At 44.3% G+C, this 22,349-nt stretch overlaps 1 protein-coding gene across 1 annotated transcript in view; it reads left to right on the top strand.

Moving 5' to 3' along the window:
* LOC111160158 (solute carrier family 7 member 8) overlaps positions 1-22,349 on the top strand; it is a 50,422-nt gene that overhangs the window by 1,263 nt on the left and 26,810 nt on the right. The window contains exons 2-3 of the mRNA XM_022523041.1: positions 15,040-15,244; positions 16,158-16,309. Of these exons, the coding sequence (XP_022378749.1) occupies positions 15,040-15,244; positions 16,158-16,309 (357 nt within the window). The remainder of the gene's footprint in view (positions 1-15,039; positions 15,245-16,157; positions 16,310-22,349) is intronic.

Raw genomic sequence — 22,349 nt, 5'->3', positions numbered from 1 at the left:
ACAGGCTTTTGAGACCTACTTAGTTTAGTAGATATTGTGTTGTTTTAAGTCCTGAGAAACTGTGGGCCTTGGGGATGTGTAATAACAAAAATAGCTATGACAGCAGTGATAATGCCTTGCCCTTCTGTAGCTTTTTCATCTTATGCAGCAGTCTCGCTTTGTAAAGTAAATGCGACAGCGCTGTTATTCCCATTTCACAGATGAGGAAATAAATCATGGAAGAAAAGGAGAAATGAGATGGATCATGCCTCTCCCTAAACATAGAATTTGCAGTTTCTCTGGTTGCCTAGCAAGTCCGCCCATCTCTTAACATTTATGGAAGACCTTTTGAGGTTCTCAAAGGGAAATAGGAGTAACTAGAATGACTAGAATGTGGAGTCAAGGAGAAATTGATGGGTAAAATGTGTCCAAGCCAGAAGACTTCGAAGCTCGGGGGCCCAAGTGTACCTGAGAGAGCCAGTGCAGGACACTCCAACCCCCTAACAGCAGTCTGATGGGCAGAGGGTCCCAAATATGGTTCTATCTCTAAACAACACACCTTCCTCTTTCCAGAGAAGCCCTGGAGATGGATGGGCAATGGCTCATTACTGTCCTTACTTCAGAGGGTGAGCGTTTCTTCTGCTGTTTTTGGTAGAGGGCTTTACCCTCTTCCCAGAGAAAGGGACATGGGATGATCAGGACAGCTATGTTTGTGTCATCTCTCCAAAGTTCCTTTTGAGGGCTTATTGTGTCCTGCTGCCCTCAAGTCAGTGTCTCTGGATGACCCCATGTTATATGCAGCAGCACAGAGGCATTTTGGCACCTAAGCGATAGTGACACTGGAGAGCACCCTTGAAATCAAATAAAATCAGTACAGTATTCAGATAATCCTCTTCACCTCTACACCCAGACTTCAGTGATCAGGTTATCTCCACTCTGTTTTCAAAATGGAATCTCGTTTTATCTAATTCTCTGACTCTGGGAAATTTTCCTGGCATCTACAATTATAAGAAAGGTAATGTTATTTTTAAAATTACAGTCATGATCTGAATCCTATTACCTTTTCTTTGCTTTTCCTTTATCTCAACTGCTCTAAAAAAATGAGATCAGCAAAGTATTCAATATGTACAGCACATGCCAATTTAAGGTCTATAAACAGCCCAGAGCCTGTTACCTCTTTCACCAGTTTGACTGATAGGATTAAGCATTTTCCTCCCTTTGGGAAGGTTCTGATTCATACACAAATGTGCACACCCACATGCACACAAGCACAATCAAACCTCCTTCCTGCCTCGGCCTTGGTCACCCATCCTGTGTATGTGCAGGTATTCAAGGGTAGAGGATATTTTCCTATATACTGAGGTTGTTCTTGTCTCTCCCTTCAACAGTGTAATAAATGTTGAAAAAAATCTCAGATGGGTGAATGTTACTACTGATTTGTCCATAACCTTGTGGACCGCACTTCAGTGTGAGAATGGTCCCAATATTCCCATTGACATTACAGTGATAAGAATAATAACTCTGTGGTGAAGAAAGATCCCATATAGGTGATTTCAGAGAAATCAGGATGTTTTTCCAAAGTGTGAGAATCTTTGTAGAGTTAATGGGCACTATTCCAACTCCATTTAAGCTAGGGTAAGATACAGTTTTCCCCTTTAGGATGATATGGGGGCAAAATCCTTTCTGCTTCTCCTCCTGCGTGGCTGTTGAATTTCAAATGTGCTAAGCAGCTGCCCTGTCCTCTTCTAGAGGGGTTTCTATGATAGTGATTTAAGCCTTTTCAAGAATGATAGTGATTTAAGCCTTTTCAAGACCAAAGGCAAAAATAGAAATAGCATTTTCCATGCAGAATTCAGTGATCTTCCAACACTGTGGAAGAGAGAAAATTAAAAGGCAAAACGAGAAAGGAAATTTCCTAAGTGGATCAGGTGATGCTGTATGGGAAAGTAGCTCACTTGCCCCAAATCCATCTATCTCATACCCAATTGACTTAGAGGGATAAGTTAAACTATGTGTTTTGTACAAGCTCATAAAATTTCATTGACAGTCATCCTTGATGATCTAAATAAGGAATAACAGGGGGAGTGAGTGGGGGGGGGATAATAAAATAAATAAATAAATAAGGAATAACAGAATGGCAGGTGTTATAGAAATATAGAATGAACTAATAGAAACCCATGCCCTAGAGTTACTTATAATATGATTGGGGAGATGAGATTCGTATGCATTAAACAAAAAAACATTAAAAACTAATGATATAGTTGAGTTATGTAGGAGTTGAATGAGGACAAAATTAGATGAATGGTGGGAAACACAAAGAGTGAGAAGTTCTCACCCAGCACTAGATTAAGAAATATCTTAAAGGATATGGAAAAAGATAGAATAGAGAAGGTGATTCTGGGAGATTTCACAGGTAAAAAGAGTAACAACTAAACAGTTATTTCCTTGAGGAAAAAAAAATGTATCTTCTACATCTTTGAATCTTTGGTACTTAGTCTGACATGGAACAATAACTCAAATGATTGTTGTATTTAGTTGGCTCTTGAAAAAAAACCTGAATATGTTATAAGAAGTGTTTATCTGAAGGACTGTTGGGAACCTGGCTTGAAAAATCTTTGAGAAAGAAATAATTTCATCAAGCCAAAAAATCAATTAGTTTGGGCCATTTTAATTTTGTTTTTTTTTTTTAAGTAAGCTCCACACTCAGTGTGGGGCTCGAACTCACAATCCTGAGATCAAGAGTTGCATGCTCCACTGACTGAGCTGGCCAGACACTCCCGGCCATTTTAATTTTTTAACATCACCTTTGCCCTAATCTAACGAGACTATTGCTCTTCATGTACTTGGCTAAGGAAATCTGTTGGCAACAGATGAACTTAGATTTTACCATGAATGTGTGGTCCCTGCAAAATCTAAAGAGAGTGTGATGGAGAAGCAAACATTTTTTTAAAAATATTTTATTTATTTATTTGAGAGAGAAAGCACGAACAGGGAAGAGGGGCAGAGGGAGAGGAGGAAGCAGGCTCCCAGCTGAGCAGGGAGCCCGACGCGGGTCGGGGGAGAGGGTGACTCAATCCCAGGACTGTGGGATCATGACCTGAGCCAAAGGCAGATGCTTAATGGACTACGCCACCCTAGTGCCCCATGGAGCAGCTATCATTATTTTTTTTAAGATTTTATTTTTTAAACATCTCTCTACCCAGCGTGGAGCTCGAACCTACAACCTTGAGATCAAGAGTTGCATGCTCCATGGACTAAACCAGCCAGGTGCCCCAAAGCTATCATTATTAAGCACTTATTTATAGGCCAGAAACTTGTGCAATTACCCAACATCAGTATCCCATTTATGTCTCACAATACCCTTCTTGGGGGGCACTTATTACCCTTTTTCCAGGTAAGGAAATAGAGGCTCAGAAGGATAAGCAACCTGTTGAAGTTCACACAGCTAAAAAGTATTGAAGGCAAGATTCAAACCTAGAGCTTATCTGAATCCTGAACTCCGCTTTTAAGCATTCTTCTCTACTATTTCTATTTTTATATCCTAAAGGGATGCTTTCCTTTAGACCCTGGGCAGAGGTCCTTATTTGTTTTTACAGATAAAGCAATTAGTGGTGTGTTCCCAGAAAAGAAGTGCCCCAGTATAAAGGGGAGCTGAGCAATCAGCTCAGCTGATTGGGAGCAAAAGGTAACATTCCTGGTACAATTGCAGTAAGACTTGGGGGGCAGCCTGAGGTTGGCTCAGCTACTACAGGATCTGGTCAGCACAGACCATGCTCCTATTAACTCTCCCAGATGCACACCTTTCCTCTATGGACCAGAGTTTTCCCCAGCCATGATAGAGGTACCCACAGAGTTCCTGGCTGTTTAGGTCACTTTATGCCATTTACATATGTAGGTACATACCCAGAATCTAGGTCTGGAAGCACCAGGCCAGCTGAAGAGCCTAAAAAAAAAAAATATTCATAGTATGTCAGACCATTTTGTTTTTAGCACATGTATATTTATGAATGGACTTGGTATACTTGCTGTAAAACAAAACTGAATGCAGGTCTAGCTATTAAACCACTCTTTCCCACTAACAAGATTTTTTTTTTTTTTAATAGTGTTTAGCGGAGTGCCTGGCTGGCTCAGTGGGTGGAGTATATGATTCTTGATCTCAAGGTTGTGGGTTCAGGCCCCATTAGGTATAAAGATTCCTTAAAAATAAAATCTTAAAAAATAAAAATTAAAAAAAAAAAAAAACGGTACTTAGAGCTCTTACTAAATGCCTGTTCCTGTGCTATGAACTTTTAATGTATATTACCCTATTTAATCCTGACCACGATTCCCTGAAAGCAAGTATCATAATTATCTCTATTTTTAAACATGGGAAATTGAGTCACAGATCTGGTAGGTAATTTGCCCATGGTCACAACTGATTACTGAGATGGCCTACTCCAGAGCCAAAGCTCTTAGCCACCATAAGGGAAAGGAATAAAGCCAGTGTGCATTGTGTGGTGGAGCAATGGGCCATGGAGGACCATAACCCTGACATCGAAGTCAGGAAAGACCATAGATGTCTGATACTGAAAAGGTTGGGGGAAATCCTTTTTTTTTTTTTTAAGAGTTTATTTATTTATTTGACACACAGAAAGAGAGAGCACAAGCAGGGGGAGTGGCAGGTGGAGGGACAGGAAGAAGCAGACTCCCCGCAGAGTAGGGAGCCCAGTGCTGAGGGCCTCCATCCCAGGACCCTGGGATCATGACCTGAGCCAAAGGCAGAAGCTTAACTACTGAGCTGCCCAGGCGCCCCTGACTTTTTTTTTTTTTTTTTTTAAAGGGGATTTGTCAACAAAGAAGTATAGCTATCTGTATGACCATACTACAATGGCACTGGGGTGATTTGGAAATTTTTCAAGTCCAAAAGATTTTCAGACCCATGCATTTTCCACCACTTCAGAAGATTTTACATTTTAGTCTCTAATATGATGTTTATTAGCTTTCTAATCCCTAAAATGCCTATTGGATGTTAACCAGAGGGATGGAATGTGACAATTGCTTCTTGAGTTTGTACTTCAACTTTAAAAAAAAAAAAAACACAGAGGGATTAGGATTTGGTTCATTCAAGATAAAAACATGTTTAAAACTCATTGTTCTCAGAGAAAACTCGAGACAGAAGCCAAGTAGGAGGCTTGTCAAAACAAACACATCTTGGTGAATAGAGAAAGGCTATACCCAGCAGCTTAATCTTAAAAATAAGTAGCTGCCATTTGTTGAGCACCATGATGCACTGACAATAGTACCTGATCAGTGCTTTCTAAATATTTTCTCCTAATTTCATTTCATTAGTACAGTCATAGACAGGAAGGGTTTGAATGAATAAGTGGGCAATGACAGAGCCAGAATTCCCTTCAGGTCATTGAACTCTGAAGCCACTGGGCTTAACCAAAATGCTCCGCAGCATGTAACTCCGGGCAGCTGGGGACAGGGATCCTGTTGCATGCTTCCTGCCTCCAGGAACCGCAGAGCTCAAGGAGCAATCTGGTTGAGCCTGCTACTGGCAGGGCTATAATACATTCTCCCATAGAGCAGAGTTCTGCAGATTGAGTGCCTAGGAGATTCTTGGGGTTGGGGGAAAACAGTAGGAACCAAGCAAGGAAAGAGTTGTGTCTAAGAAATGGAACCAAATAGCTCATTTTATTTAGGAAAAACAACAACAAAAATACCCTGTACACAGATCAAATGACTTCTTGGAGAGGCTGGCACCATATATATGGCTTTTCTGAATTAAACCAGCTTATTAAAGTGGCGTGGAGGTATGGGGCATACAGATTGGGGTTTCTCAAGTTGCCTGGCTACCAAGGTTTTCTGCTTTCCTCTGAGGGTTAATCCAGCATCACAGCTACCTATAAAGAAATACGTCAGGAATTTTTGCCATTGCTCCTATTTTGTTGTTGTTAATGTTTGGGGTGATGATGTAGGGGTGTCAAAAAAGCAGGCATGAGCAACAAATCCAATAATATATTCTGAACCACCAAAAACAACAACCATTCAGGAGCTTGGGGACTAGGAACTGTTCCCTTCCAATTTTTAACTCCTGGCTGAGCACACAGGGCAAGAAAGACTATGCCTTGTGCCCCTCCCAGAACATGCCCACAAAGCAGGCTCCCCAAGTCCCTTCTCCCAGGAAATCTGGAAATGGCAAACTGCAGGCTTCTCCTTGGGATGGAGGTAGGAGCTGCTGATCACAGGATTTGAACCTAGTCTATATTTTAACATTCAACAAACACTTAGCACATTATACGCTACGTCCTGTGCTGAGCACTGGTGAATTTTGTTTCTAAGAAGCAAAAAGTATCCCTCAGACCTATTTCAAGCTATTTTATTTACAGAATGAATGAAATTTGAGCTGAAAAGCTTTATCGATTATATCTCATCCCTCATCCTTTGTCACAGTCACGAGTATTCCCATTGGTTTGCTCCCTACTTTAAATAACCTTAGCATGAGCAGTGACGTCACTTCTGGTACGAGGGTTTCACAATATGCCAGAAGGTGGTCCAGGCAACTTCACACTGCTTCACGTTGTGACAATGGATTACCCAGAGAGAATACTCTTGCTGCAGAATGATCAATGTACTTTTCTCATCTGTAGATAGATTTTAAAGATCTATGAAATGCATAAATGCTATCGCTGGTTCTTTAGGGTACGGTTCTGCATATTTAGTAAGCAGCTGATACAGGCGGGTCCGGTTGCCTTAGGGATAAGGTGGCTTTTGTTAAGCAGGCTCTGATGCTGGAGTAGAGGGCATATAATGAATTTTTCTACGATTTGTATCAGCGTGTCGCTGAAAGGGAGGAAGCATCGGTAATGTACAGAAGAGGAGGGGCTCAGGAGATAGTCTTAAGTTTGCAAACTGCTTGCCCATTTATACGCTTTGTAATCTGCAACAAGTCAGTTATCAGTTTACTTACCTGTAAGTGGAAGTTTCTTGTGGAGTATTAAAGTACAGCTGGTCTCCCCTGGTATACATTTAATAAATTTTAGTTTCTTTCTCTCCTTGAGCTCCTCCTCCTCCATCACCCTTACTTCCCTCCCACCTCCAATTTCCTGACACATACCCAGTAATTCTGGTTCAGAAATTTAGATTGGACTGATCAGGCAGATGAGAAGAACTGGCCAGTTCAGACCAAGCCTGACCTGTTTATCAACCAGCCAAGGCTTTCCCCTTCCTCGCTGCTGATTTGAGTCTTCTTACACATCAGCATCCGTCTTGTACTTCCCCTCTTCCAGGAAGCTTGTTGTGAGCGGCCCACGCCAGTGACCTTTCCTTCTTGATATCTTGTCATATAGCACAGTTGTTGTCAGCTCCGTGTCCACTTACGTGTCGTCACTTCACACAATTCCTTGAGGGCAGGGACTGAGTCTTACTCATTTTCACATCCCTGAGTATTCAGCCTGGCACGTGGCAAATGCTTAGGAAGTATTTGTTGAATGATAGCAGTCAGTTAAAAACAAATCATCCATTGGAGATGTTTGACAATGTGAATATATTTAATGCTACTGCACTGTATATTTAAAAATGGTTAAGATGGTAAATTTAATGTTATATGATTTTTACCACAATAAAAAATTTTCTTGGCCTAAAAATCAGTTATTCTCCAGTTGTCTAGGTGGCTCAGTTGCTTAAGTGTCCAACTCTTGATTTCAGCTCAGGTCATGATCTCAGGGTTGTGGGATAGAGCCCTATATCACATCAGGCTCAGTACTCAGCAGGGAGTCTGCTTGAGATTCTCTCCCTCCTCTTCTTTCTGTGCCCCTCCCTCCACTCATGCTTTCTCTCTCTCTCCCTAAAATAAACAAATATTGGCTGGGTTATGGACATTGGGGAGGGTATGTGCTATGGTGAGTGCTATGAATTGTGTAAGACTTATGATTCACAGACCTGTACCCCTGAAGCAAATAATACATTGTACATTAATAAAAAAAATACAATGAACAAATCTTTTTTTTTTTTTTTTTTTAAGATTTTATTTATTTATTTGACAGAGAGATCACAAGTAGGCAGAGAGGCAGGCAGAGAGAGAGAGGAGGAAGCAGGCTTCCTGCTGAGCAGAGAGCCCGATGCGGGGCTCGATCCCAGGACTCTGAGATCATGACCTGAGCCGAAGGCAGCGGCTTAACCCACTGAGCCACCCAGGCGCCCCCAATGAACAAATCTTTTAAATCTTTTATTTATTTATTTGTCAGAGAGAGAGAGAGAGAGAGAGCACACAAGCAGGAAGAGCAGCAGGCAGAGGGAGAAGCAGGCTCCCCGTTGAGCTGGGAGCCCAAAGCAGGACTCGATCCCAGAACCCTGGGATCATGCTGAGCCAAAGACAAATGCTTAAATAACTGAGCCACCCAGGTGCCCCTAAACAAATCTTTTTAAAAATGAGTTAGTCTTGGGGCGCCTGGGTGGTTCAGTTGCTTAAGTGTCTGCCTTCAGTTCTGGTCATGATCCCAGGGTCTTAGAATCAAGTCCCACATGGGCTCCTTGCCTGGCAGGGAGCCTGCTTCTCCCTCTGCCTGCTGCTCCCCCTGGTTGGGCACTCTCTCACACAAATAAATAAATAAAATCTTTTCAAAAAAATCATCCAAGTTCTAATCTAAAAGGAACTTTAGTGCTCGCTTCGGCAGCACATATACTAAAAGGAACTTTAGGAATGAACCAGATGATGACAGTGAGGCTTGAGGTTAGAACAGTGTTTCTGAACGTCAGTGCTGTTAACCTATGGGCCAGATACTTTGTTGTTGTGGGGAGCTGTGACGTGTATCCAAGGATGTTTAGCAGCAGCCCTGGCCTCCACTAGATGCCAGTGGAACCCCCTCCCCCCAATTGTAACAATCAAGACTGTCTCCAGTCATTGCCAACTGTCCCCTGGGGCTGGGGGAAATGGTACAAAATTGCCCCTGGATGAGAACCACTGAGATAGATAAAACCTGTCTCTGCTGGTGCCTGGTTCCCCAACAAGACAGGGGAATGCTGGAGGCCAGAATTGAATCTTTAATGGGCATATGTGAGGGCTCAGCACTCGTAGCCCCTCAGGCCAGGATGCGTGCCTTTCAGAGGCTGGTGGGTGGAGGTTGGCTCCCTCTATGTCATTAAAAGTCCATGTGTGAACAAGTGCTTCCCAATTACCTTTTAAAGCAAGCATGTACAGAGTGGGTGCTCAGTAAATACTTTTTAAGATGCAATTACCTGCTGGCCACCCACCTGTGGCATCTAAAAATTATACCTAGACAAGCAGACAAATGACTCAGAGAATGCTTCATGGTCCTGGCTCTGCAGTGCTGTTTGGGAGCCAAGCCTCCAAAGCAAGTCCGTTGGATTCTTCTAGAGATGGATTCTATTCTTACTGCTATAAATTCTACCAATTCCTTATATTTGCTAGTATTTCACAGATTACAAAGTGCTCCCACACGTATTCCGCCCTTGATCCCCATAACAAATCCATTAGATTGTCAGGACAGGAACAATCATTCCATTCAGGAGGTGAAGGAAGGGACTTTCAGAGAAATTCAGGTCACACGGCTTGTGGGTGGCAAAGCAAGGAATCAGTGGCTCCCCCATCTCTGAGCCTTAGTGCCCTCCTCACTTTTCAGTAAGGGATCCAAAACAGTGGGAGTCCTGCAGCACCTTCCACATCTCTATTCTGCTCAGAATGGCAGCTCCAAAAGGCATGTATCAAAGTCTTACCTGCTGTCACTCTGATGTAGCAATTTGTACGGTCCTGATGGGAAAGTGTCCGCAGGGTGAGCTTCCTGCCATGAGGATCAAAGCCCCCAACATACCAGACTCTGCTTCCATCTTCCCCCCGTCCTGAAAATCCAGAGATCTTCTCAGCCACTTTAAGGAAGAAACATAAAGAAAGTTCACCTTAGGGGCACCGGGGTGGCTCAGCTGGTTAAGCGTCTGCCTTCGGCACAGGTCATGATCCCGGGGTCCTGGGATCGAGTCCCACATCAGGCTCCCTGGTCAGTGAGGAGTCTGTTTATCTTTCTCCCTCTGCCCCTACCCCTCCCTGCTCATGCTCTCTCTCTCTCTCAAATAAAATAGATAAAATCTTAAAAAGGAAACAAAAAGAAAAGAAAAGAAAAGAAAGAAAGTTCACCTTGGCTTTCTCTGAACATTATGGAAATGGACAGAACCTCCAAGCCATAGGAGGAGCTCTGACTAGACTCTAAGACTAGCATGAGTTATTAAGGAAGGCCAAAACCTTTTGTATCTGAGGGTCTCTTGGGCATTAGAAGTCTGTAAATCCATGCCCTAGGAAATTCTTTGATGCCTGCAGCATTCTAGTGTGGACAGGCCTGGATGTGAGTAAAGCCTTAATAGGAGTCACATGGGTATTGGCCCACAAGTGGGGAAGTCAGTGGTTATTCATGGCAAACATGGATTTTCTTAATTCCAACATTTCTCTAGTGAAGACTTGCCCACAGATACAACTTGGCCTCTTTTTTAATGGAGTGGTTTGCTTAGCTTTTCTTTGACAGAAGAAGCCAAGCTGGGCCTCATTGTCCAGGCATCCTAGGACCTCTTTTGACCAAAGAAGATCTATGTGATAACATGATTATTTTACTAATTGGGGTGGATGAAAGGGAGGATTGAAACCTCGGCTATACTAGATGGATGGGCATCTCATTCTTGAATGGTTTTATAGACAAGGAGTCTAAAAGTAAAACAATGGAGAAACACATCTCCACAGTAATCAACTTTCTTCCAGCCTCTCAGGAAAGCTTCATAGTCAAAATAGAAAAGACATTTCCCACTTCTCCTTTTTCAGAGCCACTCCAGAAAAACCTCATTTGGACAGGGTCCAAGTGTAAAAGTCCTATTATGCAATTTCTAGAGGAGAGGCCATGTGGAGTAGTGGAGGAAACCCAGGCTGGAAGTCCAAGGCCTTGGCCTCTAGTCCAGGCCTTGCTGCCTATGCTTTGTGAGACTTTGGTCAAGTCTCCTCTCCTCTCTAAAACTCAGTCTTAGCAAAAGTAAATAGGAATGATGATATCCACCCTGTGCACCTAGGAAAGTAGTTCCAAAAATCAAATAAAGTAACAAATGAGAACACTTTGTAAATCACCATCGAACATGGTGCGGTAGAAGAAAGGAATCGGATATGTGTTCCAGTATCTTAATAAGCATCTTCTCATAATAAGCATCATCTTGGTAAAACTGACTATTCCCTGGGAAAAGCTTGAGGCTACGATAGAAGATTTAGGTTCTAATCCAGTTACTACTAACTTACTCTGTGGTTTAGGAAAATAACAACTTCTTTGTATCTCAGTTTCTTCATCCATAAAATAGGGATGGTAATACCTCCCTCATTTTTTCCCATTTGGAAAATTGAAGTAATAGTTGCCCTATTTTCCTCCCCTATAAATTGGAGATGGTAGGGGCACCTGGATGGCTCAGTCGGTTACGCGTCTGACTTTGGCTCAAGTCATGATTTCAGGGTCCTGAGATCAAGCCTTGCTTTGGGCTCCCTGCTCCCCAGGGAATCTGTTTGTCCCGCTGCTCCTCCCTACCTACCCCCTGCTCATATTCTCTCTCTCTCTCTCTCTCTCTCAAATAGATTAAAACTTTAAAAAAATTGGAGATGGTAATAATAGCCGGATCACCCTTCAGCAGTGAAATAAGTAGGTTGCTTTATTCACTGGCTTGCAATACACACTTGACATACTTCACAGTATTTGGAGATTCCAAAGAAACACATATAGTGCTCTGTGGAGCTAAGTTCTAGATGGAAGTCTGACACCATTCAGTAAACATATATGGAGTGTCTACTGTGTGACACTTTATAGGTGAAGGGAAATCATAGAGTCCCTGCTGTCATGAGTCTTATAGTCCAGTGGGAGAGAGAAATATTAATCAAATAATCACACTAAGATTGTATATAGTAGGCATTACTTTTGAGTAAATGTAATGTGAATGTTCTTTCAGCTATGTCTGACATTCTTCCCCCTCCAGAAGCTCCAGAGGCTGCTCAGGTGGAGGAAATGTTATTTGATTCTGGTTTTCTAGGTAGCAGTTTCCTAGAATCAAAGAGAGACATTCCTATCCTTCCTGTTCTCTAGCACTCCGTTTTGGCTATAGCATAATTCCCCCCCCCCTTTTTTTTTTAAAGTTTTTATCTTTGTAATTTTAATTTGGCCGAAATTAAGATTGTAGGGCAAGGGGCAGAATTCAATTTTTGTAAAATGAAGATTCTTGTCCTAATGTCAACTTATTACAAACCTCACCATCACTCCAACAGCCCCATGGAAGGACATATCTAGAATAAGGGGAGGCAGGAAGTGATCAGACCGTGTAAATGGCTGTTGGTGTTGCACATCCCATCTTCCAGTGGCTGCCTCCATCTGGAATGAGGAAAGAAGCACACACTCTGGAAATGCCAGAACAAAAGCTGGAGAACAGAAGTGCTTCCTGAGCCCCACTGTGGTATTTGTTTTCTGAGAATCCTTAGTGGAACATTGACACTTCATTCCTGAGAAGACAGGATCTCTTCAATAACATTCACCACTACTTCCTCCCTGTGACAGCCATTCCTGGCTCTGAGAAACACCTACCTCTTCCCCCATCACCTCCCTTTTCAGTATCTTGCAGACCAAAGTCAAACCTTGTTTTTCTCCTGTATTGATTGTTTTTCTAACCCCTTGAACTAGTTTTATAATCTAGGTGTGTTACTCTCTTCATGGCTGCCTTTGAAGTGCCCTACAAATTACTCTTCTGGTAAATTCCTGCTAGACAAGGAGTTTGCTATCACCTTTGCCCTGTTAGCAACTCCGTCTCCAGTTCTCAGCTTCTGGCACTTGGTATCTTCCAGAGGGCAGCAGCACATTTCGCTTGGCAGATTAAGGGTCACCTGCCAGGGTAACTGTGTCCTGAGTCCTGGCACACTATTAGAAGGCCTCCAAGTCTCCACTAGCCCAGTCTTCATGCAAAGCACACTTGGAGACTGGTGGAGGAGAGGGGGCACTGAAAGGTATCTCTTGTTCCTATCATAGGACTTAAAATAAATGTATGAGAAAATGAAAAGCCTTTAAGAACCTGTGGAGCCCAGAATCTCATTTTTCTATCTCTCTTTGCCTCATGTTTAGATCACAAAGTTGAACATGAGGTATTGTTTCTTCTTTTAGCGTCATCTCTATATGTGGCCCAGTTCCGTTGGGTTGGACTATCTGCAGAGAAGGAAGGCAAGTTTGAGGGATGCCTGGGTGGCTCAGTCGGTTAAGCCACTGCCTTCAGCTCAGGTCATGAGCCCAGAGTCCTGGGATTGAGGCCCGCATCAGGCTCTTTGCTTGGCAGGGAGCCCACTTCTCTCTCTTCCTCTGCCTGCCACTTTACCTGCTTGTGTGCACATTCTCTCTCTCTCTCTCTGACAAATAAATAAATAAATGAATGAATGAATAAATAAATAACATCTTAAAAAAGAAGAAGAAAGGCAAGTTTGAGACAAATGTGCTTCCCTTCCAGCTGCATCTAGCTGCAGATCCTATATGTCCATCTCACAGTTACTGCTCTTCCACCTGCCTAGACCCCTTCCCTTTCCCATTCATCTCACACTACAGTTTTTTAGTGTGAAAAGCTATCCCAGTGGAATAAAATGTATTGCTTTTAGAAAGTGAGTATTCTCTTCTTGTCCCCTTTGACTGAAATAACTGATGCACGGCCTGGGATTAAAAACTGAATTTTTATTTAGAAGCGAAAAGTTTCAGGACTGGATTGAGGTTGAGTTATGTTTGAGATCTGAAAGTCATTTTTGCAAGTTGAGTGTAAAATCCTATACTCTGCATCTTGCTCAGCCCAGATCTGAACCCCTTAAGAGAAGTGGTAGGAATATGAGATGTCCTCAGAACACTGTCAAACCAAGCTGGCCTCATAATACTCCTGTTCTCCATTTCTGCCTGGATCCACTTGGTCTCTGCTTCTTCCTTCAGACTTTCAGTAGTACAGCTGGGTGGGGCTCAGAGAGAGAGTTTTCAAAGCACTTGTGCAGTGCACCCTGATCACCACCTTGAATCACAAGAAGTAGAGGGAAGCTTGGGAAGAAATTGTCAGGAGCTGCTCCCACCCTCTTACTCCTCCCCTACCCAGCACACGCATCCCAAAAGCCAACCATTCAGTCTTTGCTGCCAGCCTCATCTCTCAGGAGAAAGTCAGCCCCTTGCACACAGAAGCAGAAATAGATTAGTGGAAAGCGCACTGGATTAAGCATCAGGAGACCAACTTCTAGATCCAATTTTACCCATCAGTAGCCGTGGAATTTGGAAAAGGCAATTAACCCCTCTGTGTCTTAGCCTCTTTGCAAAATAGAGGAATAGCTGTTCTTCCTCCTCTTTCTGTACTTCAGAAGGTTGTTGTGAGGGTCACGTGAAACAATGAATTAAGAATGTAGTGCTAAACCCTTGCACATATTGCATTTCTATGAACCACTTTGTAGGACTAGGACTATTTTTAGGATTGTTTTTATAGGGTTATTTCATGTTCCTCACCAAGAGTGGGGCTGTCCTGTCTGGGGTGAAAGCCAGTCTCCAGGAGTGCTGTCGAGGCTCATAAGTCTTGAAAACCCCCAGTCACGGGGTATGACCACAGTCTGTCTGAAATGTATTGCCCTTAGGCTCACTTTTGAAGCTTTCTACTCTGCAGACTGTCTCTGAGAACAGCCTGCTTTTCCAGTCTTGCCATTTTGTTAGTCTTAAGACCTTTGTTACCTCGGGTGGACCATGGTACAGTTCAGTAAGAGGATCTTGAGGTTCAATACCCAACCCACCACTTACTACCATGTGGACTCAGGCAGTGCACTAGTATCACTAAGACTCAGTTTCCTCCTCTGTAAAATGGGAGAAATGATATCTGACTCTATACTGAGGACTAAAGGAGACATGTAAATTACTACTAGACACACCTGCCTGAAGGTGATTTATGCATTCCAAAAGCATTTTAGAATCAAACCAGAGATGAGACCACTCCTGCGAATGCCAGTCCTATCAGTTGTGCTGACTCCACTGTCTCTCCTGGCAACTTTGGTGCCTCATACAGGGAACATCATTGGCTCTGGAATCTTCGTCTCGCCGAAAGGTGTGCTGGAGAACGCTGGCTCTGTGGGTCTCGCTCTCATTGTCTGGATTGTGACTGGTCTCATCACCGCTGTGGGAGCCCTGTGCTATGCTGAGCTTGGGGTCACCATCCCCAAATCTGGAGGTGATTACTCCTACGTCAAGGACATCTTTGGAGGACTGGCTGGGTAAGAGGATCTGTGGAGGCCTGGGTGGTCTAGAAGCCGAGGCCAGTGGTTGCCAGTGTGCCAAGGATTCCTCTTTTGGATTCCTCTTTTGCCTCCCTGTCATGGTCGTGTAGTGTAGCTATGTGTCCCCTCGATTCTCCTGAGGTGGCAGAAGAACCAGGTTCTAGTTTTGACCTTTCTGTTGACCTCAGCAGGCAAGATTCTATGGGTGACAGCAAATAGAACTTTATGACAACTCTGACTATAGACTCTCAGGGAAAGCACATCACAAAACAAAGCCGTCTTATCTTGACAAATTAGAGTGACCACCTAAGATATGGGGTACCCCCTTCTCACACAACCAAGGATGATGGCTTCCTGAAGGGCCAGGCCCTGAGCTTGAGTTTCCTCAGCATCTGTGGCCCTGCTACTGCGGAGCTGAGCACTCACCAAGGGGCCAAGGGTGTGGAGCGCACTTCCCTCTCATGACCCCGCTCAGTGCCACCCCTGGCAGTTGCTTAAGCGGCCACACCCTAAGCATGTCCTGGCTGTCAGAATTCTGGGGTTGCCAATTTTATTTTCCACCACTGGATGCTGGGGCCCAGAGCATAGAGAAGAGACAGTAGGAGGACAGGGGAGAGAGAAGCGAAGCCAAGACGTATGTTTATGCTAGCAGACTCTTCACCCCTCGTCGTCAAACCACTTTATTGTCATTGCGGAGGGCTGGCCGTCTGGTTGAGCAGGGACTGGGCTCCTCAGCATCCCAGAAAACAAAAAGGAGATGCACCCTGTTAGCCCACCCACCTCTCTTAATGCTGCCTAGCGACATGCCCAGCCTTCCCCCCATGATTCGTGAATCCCTGCCATGCATGTTGGTGGGGGTGGGGGTCCCTGCAGCTGTCTTGGGTCAAGTTCTGTCCTGTTCCCTCTTCAGGTTCCTGAGACTATGGATTGCAGTGCTGGTGATCTACCCCACCAACCAGGCTGTTATCGCCCTCACCTTCTCCAACTATGTGCTGCAGCCGCTCTTCCCCACCTGCTTCCCCCCGGAGTCTGGCCTTCGACTCCTGGCTGCCATCTGCTTATGTAAGTGCCATCTGGGCCTTGCTCTCAGGATGGCCTCTTTTGGCCTTCCTGGCGGTCCGCATGCCTCCGGTTCTCCTGCCTCTCCCTCTTTCCTTCCCTCCTTTATTATTTCCCCCCATTGCTTTTCCTACATGGGTGCTTTGGATGAATTGATTCTGAATAATGAGCTGGTTTTCAAAAAAAAAAAAAAAAAAGAGAGAGAGAGAAGAAGAAATGCTGGTAGCTACTCAGAGGCACAGTAATTTTCACAGCACTTTCATCTATATTATCTGATCTGAGCCTCATGACAAATCCATGAGGTAAGCAGGGCCTGGATTATCACTTTCCTAAAGCAGATAAGGAAAGGAGCCAGGCAAGTGACATACCCAAGGTGGCAGGCCCTGAGTGGAGCCGGGTCTCCTGACTCCTTCTCTTTCCAGCACGTACGTATGCCGTACACTATGCTGGAGCTTCCTGCTGCTTGCAGGAAGATTTTTCTGGCTTCATCCACCTCCTCCTCAACCTGCCAGATCACATCTTAAAACTCTTTGGGAGGAGAGTGTAAACATGTGAGTTGGGAGAACATAAATGCATTTTCTGTGGTTCCCCACACCCTTGATATGTTTCCTGCCTAACAGGGGAGAAAAGCTATATACACAGGTTCTGTGGTGAAGAGTTAATTGCAGTAAAAATTCAGAGAAGGGGGAAAGATGTGTGTGAGCTGGAATAGTTAGAGATTTATTGTAGAGAAGTTCTGCAACTTGTACTTTAAGGAATTCTCAGGGATCTCAATGGGTTGGGGTGTTTTATATCTTTAAACCAAAAACTAATTTTTTTTTAAGATTTATTTCTTTATTTTGAGGGGGAGGGGCAGAGGGAAAGGGAGACAAGCAGGCTCCCTCCTGAGCAGGGAGCCTGATGAGGGGCTGGATCCCAGGGCTCTGAGATCATGACCTGAGCTGAAATCAAGGTGAAATCAAGCTGAAATCAAGACCATCACCTGAGCCCTCCAGGTGCCCCCCACAAAACTAATTTCCAAAGTAAATATTTGGATTTTTTTCAAAGGCTCCACTTTTGGAGTTAACATGATCCCTGCCCTACCATACTTTTCAACACACATACACTTAGCTGAGAGCAGTGACCATCCCGGCCACAGCCTTTCCCAGGTCTTGACACTTTCCTTCTATCGTGCTGGTGGGAAAGGGAGGGAGGCATCACTTGCCCACCCCAAAGTCTCTCACAGGGCAGCCAGCTGGGATCCAAGGAGTGGTCTCCTTGGCAAGTGTGCCCTCTTTGGCAGTGATATTCAGCCCTGGGCTAAACCCCTACCATCCAGACAGGTGGTACTCTGGGGCCAAGATACTTGTTTGGACTGTATTCCTTATGCTCGGTCAGGTCTGCTTATGGCCCTGGAGGCAAAGGAATGTGGGCTCCAGAACCAGGTTGCTTGAGGCTGTATCTCTCTGCACCATTTTCTAATTGTGGCAAAGGCTTGTTAAAGTTCCACACCCCACCCCACTGTGAGAGGGGGTTGTAATCCTGCCTGCACAGGAGGTCATGGTTGCAAGGATTGCATGAGACAACACATGTTCTTAGCACAGGGTCATGTAGTCACTGAGGGTGGTCCCTGAGGGTAGTCACTCAGTCCTTGCTTGCTAGCTGGATCCAGAGCTGGGAGGGAGAGGTGTGGGGAGGGGCATGGGAATGCAGGAAGAGTTGCTGTTTCTGCCATCAGCCAGGTTAATGGGCGTGGGAAGAGGGACCCCATAAGTGCTGGCCACTGTTATTTCAGTGTCTCGTGCATGCAGACTTGCTTCCTTTTTCCTGCTGATACTGCTGAAGTGTCTCAGACAAGAAGCCGCCCTTACTCTCCCATGAGAAATTGAGAACCCTCACACTGGTCACCAAGGAGAGAAAGCAGGCCATAGGATAGAGTTCCCTGGACTGCTGACCCTACAACTTCCTTTGCCTACCCCCAACCTGCCAAGGGTAGGTGACCCCTGTGCAAAGACCCTCTGCAGTAATACAGCCCCACAGATGTCCCCTCAGGACAGGAAATTAGGACTGTCTGCCTCTCCAGAAAGACAGGTTGCATGCCGTCCCCTCCACAGCCCACCTCTCACTTTGACACTGCTAGCACAGAGGGAAGGAGGAATTAGAATTAAAAATTCTGAAGACCACATGACAAAGTCCCCTCCTCTCCCAATTTCTGCCATCCAAGGTTCAGTAAAGCTTATCTGGTTTGTCCTCTGCCTCCTAAAGAGAACTGCAAGGAGATTATCTTGAACTTAACATTGGTCAGTCCTGTCCTCCAGAGACAGGAGTTTTTCAGTGTCCTTGAGATAGGTATTCAAGTACTTTTTCACCTTTGTAAGGAGGAAAATTTTCTTAAACCTGAACTTATTTTTCCTTATTCCTTTTGGGGGAAATGGAAAACAGGTCCTCACTTTAATCCTGTGCCACCCCCTTCCTCCCAGATGGGAAGGCCATGTGGAGCCCAGGACCCCTCTCCCTGCAGGGGTGTGTGAGCAGATGTAGCCACACACTCACATTTTCTCACCAAACACTCCCAGCTGCTTCAAGTCTGTGCAAAGAAAGGTTCTGTTTTCTGGTTTGTTGAATACTTTTTTTTCTGGAACCCACTTTCACAGGCCCCTCAGATCATCTCTTAAGTATCCAGTGAAGGGGTGCCTGGGTGGCTCAGTTGGTTAAGCATCTGCCTTTGACTCAGGTCATGATCCCAGGGGCCTGGGATGGAGCCCCTCATAGGGCTCCCTGCTCAGGGAGTCTGCTTCTCCCTCTGCCTCTCCTTGACAGCCTCCTTCCCCCACTCATGCTCTGTCTCTCTCACTCTCAGATAAATAAATAAAAATCTTAAAAAAAAAAAAAAAAGGTATCCGGTGAGATAGGAACCAAACGTTCAGGAAGGCTTTCCTTAAATGCTCTTACCTTTTTTTTCCCAGGCTCCCTGTCCTCTTAGCCAGTGCCAGGCCAGCCGGCTGTGTGAAAATAGGCCTGGTGCTCTTTGGCAGGAGAGCCAAGTGTGGCCCAGTCCAGCTATATTTTTGAGAGAACCAGTGGAGAGCTTGGGCTCTTCTGAGTGTATTTTAACCAGAGGCTCTGTTTTCTGCTGGATCATCCTGGCATGCCAAGGGCAGGCTGACCTACTGTAGGATGAGAGTTTTTGAGGGAAAGGCCACCCTCTGTGGAGAGGTCACTGGTGTGTTCTGGAGAGAGCTAGAAGACAAAGTGGGGAACCCAGCAGGGAGATCCATGTGGCAAAGCCCCTGCCTGGCACTGGCTGTGGGAGGGAGATCAGGTCAAGTGTGGTTCTTTGGTGGGGCCAGAATACATTGGATGAAAAATGGTGGTGGGACAGCCGGATGGGGGTTGGAGAGGTGGAGAGAACCTGCTGGAATTGGCTTGCCTGCAAGGAGCCTTGGGGGGAGGGAGAAGGAACTGCAGATTTGGATCTGCTTATGCAACTGCAGCTGCCACTTTGAGTTATTCTATTATGTAGGTCAAAGCTGATTATTCACTGCTGAGTCAGCAGAATATCCCTAGCCACCAGGCAGTAAAAAAAAGAATGTATTTTACATTTTAATTAAATGGAAAGCCTTCTCCCTTCTCCAGAGCAAGCATATTAGTGGGAGGAAGGAATTAGGAAGGAGGGGAATAAGAGGTGTTGAAACTTGGTTTTGGTGCCTTCTTCTAGGATGTGCTTTGAGTGTTTCTCTTTTCTTTCTTTCCCTTTTTACTACTTTGTAAATAAATGACTATATTCTCTAGGGAAAAGATTCAAGGAATATATAAAGGGAGCCGACTGTGAGAGCTTCCCCTTATCAACACCCCTCTCCCGTGCCCAGTAACCGTGCTAACTGTGGATAGGTATCCATCCAGTTCTAAATAAAATGCATCCCTCCATGTCTGGGCAAATAGACATGTATGTGTCTCAGCATATACATATGGATAGGTGATTTCTGCAGCTTACTGTTTTATCATTTAGCTATATCTCTTGGCTACTTCCTGAGTTTCTAGTTGTAAACAAAGTGGTCCCAGTGGCACTGAAGGAGTATCAGGTGTTCTGGGGTCCCCCATTTGTGCTTCTTGCTCCCTTACTCTGGGTTTTCTCTCAGGATCTATCTCCCTGTCCTTGAGACTGGGTCAACTTTCACTCGGGCAGCTCCTGGCCTCCCTCCTCTCTTTGGGGTCTGGGGTCATGTCCAGGATCTGAAGTAGAATTTTTTTCTTTTCATTCAAGTCTCCTCTTTCCCCCGAATGCCTGTACTAAAGAAACTCTTTCTCCTTTCTCTCCCTGAGGGGACAAGAGTGCCCTGCATGTATTTCACAAGTAAAAAAAAAATGCTTCTTATCTTGTTTTCCATCTTTCTACTGAGATACCTAAGAGGCTGGTTTTTTAGGGCTTCAGATTTCTCCTCCTCCTCCTTTTTCTTCTTTTTCTCCTTCTTCTTTTTCTCCTCCTTCTCCTTCTTTTTCTTTTCCCTTGAGCAGTTTAGAAGGGAAAGGACTTTACTGTTACATATAACTTTTAACCCTGAGTTGCTCTGCATTCCTCTGTGGAAAGTCCCCAGGTCCTTGATGCAGGATGCTATGATCGATAAACCTGTATGTTGTTTTGCAAGTCTCTTGCAAATTAATCCCTTGACATCAGAGGGTTCTAGTTGTTCCCAACTTCTAAGTCCCTTAATCTCGGTTCATTTGCCTTTGAGGTTTCACATTCTCTAGGCCCAAATTTATCGCCATGCACTAAACCCTTTGCCTCAGATGCCTGAGCAGCAGTGCCTTCCTGCCGTCCTTAGCCCCCAGAGTTCTTTGGGTGCCTCATAATCCTCGTATATTTGAATCCAGACAAACATAGACCACCTACACTTGATTCCCATACATCCAAGTCATATTCCTTCTCTGTACATCTTCTAGCTAGCCAACATTTAAAATCTAACTACAGTTGACCTTTGAACAACACAGCAGTTAGGGACATGGACTCCCTGCATAATTGAAAATCCACATATAACTTTTGACTCCTCCCAAACTTTACTCTTAGCCTGCTATTGACTGGAAGCCTTACCAATAACATAGACAGCTGATTAACACACATTTTATATGTTGTATGCATTATATATACCGTATTCTTACAATGAAGTAAGCTAAAAATATTATTAAGAAAATCATAAGGAAAAAATATATAGTACTGTACTAAAGAAAATTCACATGTAAATAGAGCTGGTCAGTTCAAATTGTTGTTCAGGGGTCAACTGCATATTGAAAAATCTCTTAATTTTTTACTGAGTGGTCAATTTGACTAAAACCCCATTTTTCATTTTTATGATTCATAAAGACTAAAGGTATTTTGTAAGTGGCTTCCCAAGGAAAAAAGAAAGAAACTGCAAATCTATCAGTTAATCCCCAGATTGAGCTCCTGCACTGAGTGGAGATAAGGCATTATTTATAGAGTCTGGGAAGAGATTAAAGGCTAATGAAGAGATTGGTGTGCAAACAAATAATTACAATACAATGTGATGACAAAAGTACAACACAGAGAAAGGTGCTTCAAAGTTGGGAGAGGAATACTAGGGAAGGCTCCCAGATTGAGCTCAATCTTCTAAGGTAAATAGGTAGCTCCCGATAGGCATTAAACAGAACAGCGGGGTAAAGGGAAGAGCACAAGCAAGACCTGGCATCAAGAGAAAAATGACCTGTTGGAGAAAAGCAAGTACTTTTGTGTGGAAAGCCCAGGAGAGTGACAGGAGATGAGGTTCAACAGGCGAGCAGGAGCCAGTTCTGGAAGGATCCCGTACATCATGCAGGAGAGAGGAGTCTTCATCCAGGACACGGGAACCGCGGAAGGATTTTGAACAGAGGAGTAACGTGATTAGGTTCACATTTGAGTGGAGAAAGACTGTGACATTTGAAGCAGTGAGATGAGTTAGCAAGCCAACCAAGCATTTGTGCAGGCCCAAGAAGTCCTGGACTGAAATAGAAATGAAGTTACAAGGTGACAAAAACAAGGAAGATTTCAGAATAGAATCAACTGGACGTGGTG

Source organism: Enhydra lutris, unplaced genomic scaffold (assembly GCF_002288905.1).
Source record: "Enhydra lutris kenyoni isolate GAN:26980312 unplaced genomic scaffold, ASM228890v2 scaffoldscaffold4, whole genome shotgun sequence".
Classification (NCBI taxonomy): Eukaryota; Metazoa; Chordata; class Mammalia; order Carnivora; family Mustelidae; genus Enhydra; species Enhydra lutris.
The sequence above is the reverse complement of the archived record's forward strand: the minus strand, read 5'-3'. Positions and strand labels throughout refer to the sequence as shown.